The sequence below is a fragment of the Anabrus simplex genome, chromosome 12, assembly GCF_040414725.1.
Source record: "Anabrus simplex isolate iqAnaSimp1 chromosome 12, ASM4041472v1, whole genome shotgun sequence".
Taxonomy (NCBI): Eukaryota; Metazoa; Arthropoda; class Insecta; order Orthoptera; family Tettigoniidae; genus Anabrus; species Anabrus simplex.
The window spans coordinates 77,957,060-77,970,061 of NC_090276.1; the positions used below are offsets into that span (position 1 = coordinate 77,957,060).

Sequence of the window (13,002 nt, forward strand, 5' to 3'; positions counted from 1 at the left end):
TCGACTCAGTAGGATGTAGGACCACCGCGAGCGGCGATGCACGCAGAAACACGTCGAGGTACAGAGTCAATAAGAGTGTGGATGGTGTCCTGAGGGATGGTTCTCCATTCTCTGTGAACTATTTGCCACAGTTGGTCGTCCGTACGAGGCTGGGGCAGAGTTTGCAAACGGCGTCCAATGAGATCCCACACGTGTTCGATTGGTGAGAGATCCGGAGAGTACGCTGGCCACGGAAGCATCTGTACACCTCGTAGAGCCTGTTGAGAGATGCGAGCAGTGTGTGGGCGGGCATTATCCTGCTGAAACAGAGCACTGGGCAGCCCCTGAAGGTACGGGAGTGCCACCGGCCGCAGCACATGCTGCACGTAGCGGTGGGCATTTAACGTGCCTTGAATACGCACTAGTGGTGATGTGGAATCATACGCAATAGTGCCACAAACCATGATGCCGCGTTGTCTAGCGGTAGGGCGCTCCACAGTTACTGCCGGATTTGACCGTTCTCCACGCCGACGCCACACTCGTCTGCGGTGACTATCACTGACAGAACAGAAGCGTGACTCATCGGAGTACACGACGTTCCGCCATTCCCACATCCAAGTCGATCTAGCCCGGCACCATGCCAGGCGTGCACGTCTATGCTGTGGAGTCAATGGTAGTCTTCTGAGCGAACGCCGGGAGTGCAGGCCTCCTTCAACCAATCGACGGGAAATTGTTCTGGTCGATATTGGAACAGCCAGGGTGTCTTGCACATGCTGAAGAATGGCGGTTGACGTGGTGTGCGGGGCTGCCACCGCTTGGCGGCGGATGCGCCGATCCTCGCGTGCTGACATCACTCGGGCTGCGCCTGGACCCCTCGCACGTGCCACATGTCCCTGCGCCAACCATCTTTGCCACAGGTGCTGCACCGTGGACACATCCCTATGGGTATCGGCTGCAATTTGACGAAGCGACCAACCTGCCCTTCTCAGCCCGATCACCATACCCCTCGTAAAGTCGTCTGTCTGCTGGAAATGCCTCCGTTGACGGCGGCCTGGCATTCTTAGCTATACACGTGTCCTGTGGCACACGACAACACGTACTACAATGACTGTCGGCTGAGAAATCACGGTACGAAGTGGGCCATTCGCCAACGCCGTATCCCATTTATCGTTCGCTACGTGTGCAGCACAGCGGCGCATTTCACATCATGAGCATACCTCAGTGACGTCAGTCTACCCTGCAATTGGTATAAAGTTCTGACCACTCCTTCTTGGTGTTGCATTTGCTCTGACAGTCAGTGTATTTTAGACTAAATTACTACAAGAGTAAAATGTTGAAGAGCACCATCTTGTAGTACATTACTAAAGAAGTAAACAACGCAAAAATATAGGTTAGAATTTACTCTCATGGCGTGCGTGGAGTAAGATAGGTTTAGACTTGTTGACTAATGGTAATATCATGTCGTATACGAGAGGAAGATGTTTCAAACGTGTTTACTTAGATTATATTGACGATCTCGATGCAGAAAACAACGGGGAATTTAATAGTGCATACAGTACGTGAAAGGCGAGAGCAGTATGATGTGTACACGGAGAGAGTTTAAGGAACGTTTGGTCTTAGGAAGGAACCCTTTACTTTCCTTCTAAATCTACTTGGAAATCAATTACAGCTGAATTCCTGTTTTAATTTTTTGTATCTCCCAAATTTGAATTGTTGTTGCCCTACGAGTGTTTCATACCAGAATATTTCAGTTAGTTGCCGGTGATCTAATTAACGTTTACCACAGGACTGTTGGCCATACTTTCATCGCATGGTTAAAACACTAGTGAGGTTAAGAGGGAGGTACGCCTGCAAATGATGATGACTGTTCGGAAAATAAAAGGAAATTCTTCACATTGGCAGGTTCCTACACATCGTGGATGCAATTGACTGCACGCATATTCCCACTCCCCCCCCTCTCACAGTGACAACGGTGAACTTTCCAGAAATCGGAAGGGGTATTTTTATATATATTTTACAATTTGCTTAACGTCGCACTGACACAGATAAGTCTTATGACGATGATAGGGTAGGAATGGCCTAGGAGTGGGAAGGAAGCGGCCGTGGCCTTAATTAATGTACAGACTCAGCATCTGCCTGGTGTGAAAAAGGGAAACAATTTCGCTGTGGATGTAGGCAATCTGTATGAAGAAAATACTATCAGTTTTAATTTTTCCTGTGTGTCGATGACTTTCAATTTTCTTTAGCCTTCGCTTTTGAGTCCTTCTGTGGAATTTTAACTTGCTCTTCACTGTGTTTTCTGTCGAAGCATTGTATTCTTCTGTCACGGCTTTCCATGAATTTCTTTTCTTATCCAGAATCTTTATGTTGTGTTTCTTACACTCGAGAGGCCTAACAAGCATTTATCTTTTTCACTTATGTTTTTCCCCCATTTCCTATCACACATAACCTTATCTACTTAGATTTCTTTAAAGAAAACTCGTGAACACCACACTCCACGAGTAACGAACGCTACTTATATAATAGTAATGAAAAGAATACATTGTACTTAAACTCTCTGATGTTACTTCTGGAGTAAATAACTGCCGCAGCATGGACTTGTTCAGTAAACGCTACTTCCAGAGTAATTTACTCTAAGATGGTGCATGCCACCCTAAGTATCGTGTTACAATTGTGCAATAACCACTGAACAGATTTTCAATGTTGTCTAACCCGGTGTTGGTTCACAGCCTACCCCTGTCCGCTCAAGGCTTGAAGTCCCCATCCAATGAACGAATCACCATCAGTGGCATCATATAAGCACTGCAGAGTGGTTTGACATAGAAGCCAGGCTTTTAGCAGTGATTACTGTCATCTCTCTTACCCTACCGATCAACATTCTGATGAGAGCATTTTTTTTCCACGAATAGGACTCAAACTGGTTAACCACAGTGTCAGACCACACAGACTTGTTGCTTTAACGATCATGCTCGCCAGGTGGACTAAATTCAAAAATTATTTTATAAACTCAAGTACTGAGTTAAAGTTCCTTCTAATTTTCAGTTCAACGGTTAGGCAGAGGTCTCGAGGTTGCATAGTGAGATAGTTGGCAGGCTCAAATCAGCGCAGCTGCTTTGGAGCTTCCAGCATATTCAAAAGGAGTTAGCTTGTTATGCGATGTTACGAATTAGGAGTGTACAGGGAAACAAACTTGTTTCAATATTCGTAGAGGACAAGCAATGACGTAGTAAGGTTCATTGACAGGCTATCCAAAGAGAAAAGGGCTGGCACCAATGAGAGGTCAGTGGAAGGAATAAGAAGAACGTCCTCAAACCACAGCTACTATGATACATTAAGCTGGGGCTGTACCTTAATTAAGGCCACGGCCGATTCCTTCCAACTCCTAGGCCTTTCCTATCCCATCGTCGCCATAAGACCTATCTGTGTCGGTGCGACGTAAAGCCCCTAGCAAAAAAAAAAAAAAGATACATTAATAACCCCACTCGGTATCAGCGCTGAGTGGGCAACCACAGAAAGTTCGAGAAAGAAGCATCAGACAGTGACGCAGCGGGTGAGCCAGTATGCAGTGAGCTGTTCAGCTGGACGGACACAATGCGAGACAGCAGCGAGAGTACAAGGCCGGTTAGATGAGAGTTAATAGCAGCGAGTAGAGAAAGACAAGTGGAGTTCATGTTGACAGCAGCCGTAATTAGGTGAGTGGCCATTACAGCGAGGACGAGTGACAAAATGCGGCATGATTTTCATAATGAATCTGTGTGTCCAAATTTCATGCACATACATAAAACATTATACTGTTATAGAACAATGCAACCACCCAAACTGCTTTCTTCACTTTACTCAAGTCTAAGTCTTCAAATTGGTTTCTTACCTTGAAATATGTATATATTCCGCAATAAACTGGGGCTAATCTGTGTATAAACCTGCGGCCACTGAATTAGATGGGTGAGAAAAACTGCATTGTTGTCAGATATGGGAACGGCAAAGCGACAGATGGTCGAGAGTCGCTTACAATTAAGCGCAGACTGGCAGCGCTAACTGTGCAGTGCTGTCCAGAGAAAGACAGTCTGCGCCAGGTCCATGTAGCCTATTCTTTAAAGTAGATAGTTTTCTTTTCTATACTACACAGTCCGATATATAGTATTCAATTATTTAAAGTTATATTGTGAACCATATACAAATTAAAATATTTTAATAAAACTGATACTGATTAATGCGTAATCCAAAAGTACTTACCGTGACCCGTGTCCTGCACTGGCGCACGTGACCCGAACGACATCTGGTATATGGCCACTTTATGGACTATTTTCCAAGAAAACTAAAAGATGCATGGATACATGATCCAGGTAAAAAAAGTTAGACAATTTTCTACATTTTTTCGCAGACGACATTTTATTGGCCTAAGAAATAGAAATGTGGACGCTTACTGAAAATTTCAATACAGAATTTTACAGATTTAAATTTACTTGTTCAAGTTTTTCATCTTAATAACTATTTTAATTGGTTTATGTGGAAAATAACTATATCGCTGAAATCAGCCGTCTTTCTTGAAGGTTGAGGTACAATTTCTTTTGCAGCATTTTAGGAGATAACATCAAGAGTGTGGGAGAGAACAAACTGCCTCATGCTCCAAAATAATGTATTGAATTAGGCTTTTGTTTGCCAGTTGCTACATAACCTTGGCAACAGTGTAATTTGATGGCCACCACTATAGGGTGTCAATGAAGGTATCCACAGGTGCATATTCTCAACTGCTGCTAACTGAGGCCCTCCTTTCGACATCTACAGCATGAGGTCCGATGGCATCGCAGTTGGTATTAACAATCTATAAAATGCTCATGTCACACTGATAATAGACAAAGGCAAACAGAGACTAGAAGACTGGAGGAGAGTGCATGGACTTGAAATTAACAATTCAAAGACCCAAGTCAGTCCCAATGATACAAGAATTACTGTCATTCGCTTTGAATACCTGTGATCTGTCGTCATTAACACTGGTGAGTTTGAATCTGAAATCTCCACGTGCATCGGAGTGGTGAAAAACTTTACAGCAATGCTAACTCGCATCTGCAAGAATACAACCATCACAGTGAAGACTCTCATCGCTGTAAGAATGACCACTATTTTATTAAACAGGTAGGAACAAAGGCAGGAGGGTATTTGGAACAAGGAGATAAAAACTAAGTTACCGAGCTCGATAGCTGCAGTCGCTTAAGTGTGGCCGGTATCCAGTAATCGGGAGATAGTGGGTTCAAACCCCACTGTTGGCAGCCCCGAAGATGGTTTTCCGTGATTTCCCCATTTTCACACCAGGCAAATGCTGGGACTGTACCTTAATTAAGGCCATGGCCACTTCCTATCTGTGTCGGTGCAACGTAAAGCAAATAGCAAAAAAAAAAAAAGCTAAGTTAGGAATGAACTCTATGGATGAAGTCGTACGCTTAAACCAGCTTTGGTGGTGGGTTACCTAGCAGAATAATGGACTTGGTCATGGAGAGTAAGAGAAGTAGATGGAGATCAAGACGATGATGGCTGGAGGACTGAGTTTGTAAAGGCCACAGAGCTAGTTACAAACAGAAAATCGTCGAGGTGTTTAGTAAATTCACAGAGGCGTGCAGACTGAACACTGACAGGCATAACTATCTATACCGTTATGTATGCAGGCGGCTATTGCGAATGCCATGAACAGCACACATCATGATGTCACCACCTCTATGTACAGTTAGAACATGATAAAGGGGACTAATGTCTTAACAAGCAACTCATAGAAGAGGCCAATAGTTTCACAGTTAGTTTTGTGGAAGCGCGCAGTGTTTTGCATATCCAGTGCCAAGATACCTGTCTGAGAGTTACAGGAGAACTGTAGTTAAATAATCATAATGTCCCCAGACTCCCCAACCAAACAAATTGCATATCATCCTGGTCTCCATAAAATCAATCATATTTGTACCCTTTGGAGTCCAATTATATACCCACTCACATCCCCTGCAGGTTTAAATTAAAATCAGTTGAATTTGGGAAAAAAATACACTGATATTTATTTTCTACAATTAACACTTTGAATGTAAATCTGTAAAAGAAAAATGTTATATTGCCAATCAGTAAACAACACTCATAATGACATATTCTCACCATATGGTACTTTCCAGAAGCACTTGCTGGGATGGAGTCCTACGTTCCTTGGACAGCTTTCACAGAAAAATTACTTCTGCTTTGAACCACACCAACATCCAGCCCCTTCTAGCTCCTTCCTCTGCCATCTACACTATCTTCCTGTCCCCATTCTCACCATATTTGATCAAACTGTTTCACAGTTCTATTACACGAGTTATTTTTCATGTTTGTTTGGTGACATAAAAAGTTCAACTTGCATTCAGTGTCTTAGATTTGCCAACATTTCTTAACTGGATCTAATTCCTTAACATTTGTATGTGATGTGGTTTGCCATAATAGAATTAATCCTCCTAAATAGTACTAACTTGCTGACAGAAGGTTAACATTGTGTTTGTCATGCTCCACATGTTCTGTTCTAAATCTAATGATTTTCTGTTACAGATGTCAAATCTACGGAGAATGAAGAAAAAGGAACAATTGGAAACATTTCATACATTAACGAAGCTTACGAGAGGGATATTACACCAAGGAAATGGGAAAGGAAGATATCAGCAGAGATCTTCTGATTAGTGGCTCCTCCTGCAATGTCGAGTCAAACCCTCTTGTGCTGCATATTAAGTCATTGAGTTATTCAGCAGTGTTTAGCACATGCTGGTGTCTGTTCATGTCCTAAGACATTTCGGCATAAATGACCAATGACTTTGTTGCGGCAGGTCAAAGTCTGGAACAATTCAGTATTTTCAAACATCACTGAGGGAACGTGCCAATTATTGTCCTTGGAGCTGCTGCTTAACCCATTAGTGCATGAAGTTTCCTGGTCGCATTTTAGTTAGTTTTTTGTGTTTCCCTAACCATATGTAAGTACATTAAATATATATTGTGCATAGAACACGGGATATTGCTTACTTTGGTAGGGAGGTGCAATCCGAAAAATCGGATCACATGCAAGCATAAAATACACTGAGGAAGAGGGAGAGGATGAGAAGACTCAATAATAGAAGACCTTTACAACACAACGATAGTTTCTTTTTTGTTGATTTTGTCAGAATATCAGTTAGAAATACACTCACATACAAGAAACATGCTCTAATGTTGATACAAACCATTTTTTGCTCAAAATTCTGTACTTCTATCACACTTCTGTAGAGTTCTTCAAAGAAACTGCCTAAGGCATAATACCACCACTGTTTTCCTAGTATGAATGGTAGGCCGTGAAACATTTCGGGTGCAGGCCTACATCACATTTGTCGCACATGAATTTTGCTTTACCTGAACACTGGCGACATTTCTTTTCCGTGCTCACGGAAATAATCCAGTGGTTCCTTCCGTCGAAGCGACTATCTATGTTGGGATCACACGGTTGTTTTCCCCTTCTAGAAATAGTTCCATGCGTCTTCAGCAAACTAACGCATACATCCCTTTGATACTTTTGGAGACTTTGCCATTTATCATCATCCGGCAAAACTTTGCGCATTATCAGCCATGCATTGACAATACAAACGTCCAGTAAGTAAACAGCAAAGATTGGCCAGTGCCGTTTTTTTTTAATGTATTCTGGTTCTGTATGTCCCCATTAACTGGTCCATTAGATCTACACCCCCCATTCCTTTATTATAGGAGCCAAAAAGTGTAGGCTGCTTGATTGTCACCTTTCCTTTCTTTTCCTTGGACCATCTAGAGCAGGTTCCCTCTCTATTTTCACCGTGGTTTGTTGCTATGGTAACAACATTGTTATCCTTCCACCTGACAGCAAGTATTTCACCCGAAGAGCGGAAATCGCTGGATCCACGCGGCAGTTTCTTCATTTCTGCTGTGCTGATGAGAGGGCATTTCTCAGTACGGCCTTCTCGAATAGTTCCCATTGCACAGTAACCTTCATCAGGCAGGTGTTTGAGCAATTTTATTGACGTGAAACAGTTATCAAAGTACAGCTTGAACCCTTTGTGTGGGGGGTACATCTGCAGATTTTATTAGTGAGATAACTGTATCACCACCTAAGCCAAACTCCTTCTCATAATTTTCTTCCTTCCCTCATAAATTTTGAAGGACACCATATAACCAGATGAAAAACAAAGTGCCCAGTTCTTGAATCCAAATCTTATTGGTTTACCTCTTATATATTGCTTAGCATAATGTTTCCCATAGTATGGAATCATACTTTCGTCTGTAGACAAGTGCTCTTCAAGTCCACCATGGCTCCTGAAATTTTCGTTCAGTATATCGATGATAGGTCTTGTACAGACGATCGTTCTGGTCAATGTTGTCATTATCATTGAAATGCAGGTAGTGCAAAATACTACAGCGGATGCTGTTGACTAAAAGCTTGGGAACATCTTCATCTGCTGACCAGTACATCCTTCTGTTGGGATATTTAGAATACCCTGATAAAAGCAGGCCTCCTATCAGCACCCAAAATTCCAGCTCTGTTAGGCCGAGAATAAAATTTTTCTGAGCTGCATATTTATTGCTTTCTTCTACAATTTACTGTACCAAGTTCTTTGAAAAAAAACAACTGAAAAAACTGCAATGGTGTTTGGCATGTTTCTGCAGTCTCAGACGCAGGTATTGGTTCGCACTGAGTTTTGAAGACAGGATGAGGATCTGAATTCCTCCACGTAAAATTTTGTTTTTTCCTCACGGTAACACATTTCTTCTTTCATGGGAGTCCACCATTTTCATCTGCTTCAGATACCTGAACCACTTTTGAACCAGACGCAATAGGTTCTGGTGTAAGTTCGAGAGAATTTTCGGTTTCTTCAAAGTCTGTGTCATTAGTCTGTATTTCACACGAGCTAATCATCATCCTCCAACAAAGGTGGTTAAGGTTACCCTCATGTTCGTCATCTGTTTTATCACTGTCAATGTCTGTCTCCCTACTCTCTGCTGGAACTGCAGCATATATTACAATCTCAGTGTCATCATTGTCTTCCTCGTCCTCTTCCTCAAGCATTTCAATTATCTTGGTCACAGGGAGGCTGAGACGAAATGAGAAACAAATATTGTACTCATTATATTGAGATCAGAAACATCCCACAACGATTACAACATTTAGTTGGTAGTGTATAAGGAGAACAATGTAAGACTGCTTTGCATGTGATCCGATTTTTCGGATCCACGAAAATAAATCACGTTATTTCCAAAACGTATGAACTTACTTGTCTAAAATACATATCAAAGAAAAGCATAGATTCTCAACAATACTTCTACAACAAATAAGAGATCAGATATGTTATAAATAAGTGAAATTTTTGCAAAATACTTACCTCATGCTGTGAACAGTGCTCCTCTGAGATGCCATGTTGTCTTCTAATGAATGCTGTATCAGTGTGGCCAACTGCACGTACTAACTAATGGTACTGACTTGTTCAGAAGGAATTACTGAACAGATATGAAAGTGGAAAGAAAAGAAAATCACACAATTATGAAATTTAAAGCCTGAAATACCAAGATCCGATTTTTCGGATCATATTCAATAATGGGTTAATGGTATGCAGGTCATTTGAACCCTCAACGTCGCGTGATTCTCTCCATATCTCTTGCTTAGCTCCCTCTGTGGGTCACTGGTAGTGTCTGTCTACGGATTCCAAGATTACAGGCGGCAAAGGTGGATGGATTTTTGAAGGGCAACAAAGTTCCATTTGGCACTTCATGTCGTATGATGTTGGCCTGTAAAGGATCTCTGGTGAAACATTTGGTGTTCAACCAACAAAATTAAAACAGCCATCTAGCAGAGTAACACGGAATGCATGCAGGCAGCCTAAATGGCATCAAATTAAAATACTGTACAGTAGCTGAGGCCATGAAATACCAGCATTTAAAACTCATTCACATGGAAATTATAACATAAGCACAGAAACTTACAAACAGTTTAAGTGTAGTCATAGACTAAACATACAGGCTTGTAAGCTCCAATCGTCTGCTGCAACATAATCGAGCACCAATCAAAACGCAGTACTCTTCAATTAATGAATTTTAAATCAACTATTCATTTGTCATTGGTTATTACCTGTGTTTCTGTTTTCCATGTTAATGGTTCAATCATGCTAATGTAAGTTTGATATTAAAAGTTTCATTGTGAATACCCATTAGTTTTTGAGATTCTAGTTCTAGCTCCCGTCTTTTATATGTCTATGTGATCATAATCTTCCTTGTTTTAGTCTTGTGGTGTATTTGTAGTCAATTTACAGTCAGAAAAACTACTACATTGATGCACCTTCGCAGACTACCAAAACATGTGACTGAGAATTATCTAAAATCTCTCTTCATGCTACATTAACTCCTATGGTATGGCAGTGTCAACATTTCCACACTAGCCAGTATGATAGCAAGCTCCATGCTATAGTAACTAAGTTGACAGGATGTGCCCAGACAATGGCGTGTACCGAGAATTTCAGGGAACAGATCAGTATCACCCAAGTTAAGTTGGGCGTTATTGTATTGGCCCATATATAAGACTATCTTTTTATGTTAAAATGTACTTATCGCCTAACATTATAAAGACTCGTATTAGTGAAGTCCGTTTGCATCATTCCTCAGAAGTACCGACTTCTGCAGTAGTAGTTCACCATGTGTGTTGCAGATGAGCTCAAGGTCACAAAATCAACCGAAATTTCTCGAGCTTTCACAACCTTTTCTAATTTGTGGCTTGTGATTTCTTGTTGCTTGGATTGGCACCATTCCGTTTTGGTTACTATTCGAGTTGTGGCAAAGAGAGTCTTTAACCAGATACTGACTGCAAAAAAAATTATTAGTTGTTCCGAGTGCAACATCAACGGCAGAAATATGAGGAAATATTTAAGAATTCTGGCACATTACAAAAAGTATTTAGAGAATCAAAGACAGGATTTATAGGCAAGATTTGTGCAGGAAAACAATAAGTCGTGAAGTTGTTACAGCAAATGCACTGGAGTTGGCAAGGATTTAAAAGTTCTGGTAACTGAATTTAAGACAATCCTGGGGTGTGGTAAACAAATGATGCAGTACCTAGCAACAGATTACATTAATAAATTTTTTATCAGAATAACACTTTTGTTCCTAGATTTACTTTAGGACTTATTAAATTAGTTATAGAAGAGCTTGAACATGTTGTAATCACATTCAATATTTAATTTTTCTCATAAATATCTTCATGGTATTAAAAATTAAATAACTGGAAAGGAGGTTCAACCTATTCAGTACTCAAAAGAAAGAAACGTAGCAATCACATTTCTATTTAAATGGGACCGGTTTCGACCTTAGTCTAGGTCATCATCAGCCATAAAAAACATGTAAAATGTTTATGAATGTTGGAGGTCAGTTTCACACTCTGTTAGGCACAAAGACACGACACTACATTCTGTCCTGCACAAAGTCACAACACTACCAATCAACATGCGAAGATCAAAAAGGCTTGAATTTGCAGACGAACAGATCTGTAGTAGAAAGCCGCCAGCTCCCGGTGACCAGCGCGGCACACTCAAGGTCACGCGCTGCGGCCAAACACCAAAGTAGAGTGGAGAACGTTTCGAAGGTCCAGAACCTGTCACGGCTGCGGGAAGCCAAGTACGTATATAAAAATATACGACGCCAATTAGTACAACCAAATGAGCACCCGTACTCCAGTTTTTTGTTCAACTGTTCTAAATACTCAGGCTATATCAAACTATAACTGAGTTAGTTAAGCCTAATGAGATGTAACATTCACAAAACCATCCTTAAAAATGTACAATAACATAATTTACTATATAATGAAAGACAGGAAGCCATGTAGGCTACAACTCACCAAAACAGCTGCAGCCAGTTAATACACAAATGTATGATAGAACACAGGAAACAAATATTTACATGTAAGTTATTCACCATTCTTCTCCAGGCTGAAGATCAGTTATGTTTTGAAAACCAGAGAACTGTATGTCTTCACAATAGTGTCCTAAATCACTGATGATTGAACAATATGTACTTGTTTAATACACTTCTTACTTTCTTTCTGTCTCTTTCCTCATCTACCTTAGCACATTCATGTCGCATTCTAGAATTGACATAACACTTCACAGTTAACTTAACCAAGTCCATTTCATGGCTCTGCGATGGTTCTTGCTAAAGTAAATGGTCCTTCATACAATAAAACAAGGTTCCATTCACTGACCTCAACAAACTTCTTTGCTCCTTAGTACATTGATATTTCTGAGTGCACTTTCAGTCAACGTACACAACACTATCACATCTTAGGAGGGCACGATTAATCTCTCATCTCCAGAGTACACCTTCTCTTTGATTAAAGTGTAGTCTGTGTAGTTCTCTCTGGCACTCCTCAGAGCACTCAAGCATACTGCACATTTGATAAGGCATTCCACCTTCCTCACCACAAATCCAGCAATATATGTCTCAACATCACTCACAAATGGGGACAAACCAGGCTTTTTCTATGCAATTTTAATGTGTTACAAACATAAAAAACACGTATTTTTGTTTATGTGATAAGTTACTTGAATCTGCTCCTTTTACCTCATGTTGAACCAGTAATCTTTTGTATGCAGCTTTAAACTGAGCAGCAGTAGGGTTATTGTTATTATCACCACCTCTCCTAATGACAGAGAACAATACGGTACCTCCAAGTAGTCCTGACTGAATTTGTACAATAACAAGTATTTCAGTTTATGCTGCTCACTGAGTAGGCCTACTAAATACTTATAGAGGCCAAGGCAACTTCTTATGCACACCAAAAATCCAAGAAATCCAATCTTCTTTCTTGAGTGGAGAATAGCTGCATGATTATGATTCTGCCTTGCTGAGGAAATCCTTTATAAAAACCTCTGTTGAGGGAGAGAATGTGCACTTATATCCCTTTTGTTCAAACTGTCAAATATGTTATTAAAAATTTCTACAAATTCATCTGTAGCTTCACAATCTTTAAATAAATCATACCCTGAATTT

General features: G+C 40.8%; 1 protein-coding gene across 3 annotated transcripts in view; it reads left to right on the plus strand.

The window, feature by feature from the left end:
* Positions 1 to 10,183, plus strand: part of LOC136884567 (putative inorganic phosphate cotransporter) — a 97,848-nt gene extending 87,665 nt beyond the window's left edge. For all 3 annotated transcript variants that reach the window (XM_067156826.2, XM_068229781.1, XM_067156825.2), the window contains exon 11: positions 6,532 to 10,183. In XM_067156826.2, coding sequence (XP_067012927.2) covers positions 6,532 to 6,656 — 125 coding nt within the window. In that variant the 3' untranslated portion in view covers positions 6,657 to 10,183. The remainder of the gene's footprint in view (positions 1 to 6,531) is intronic.
* The last annotated feature ends 2,819 nt before the right edge of the window (positions 10,184 to 13,002 follow it).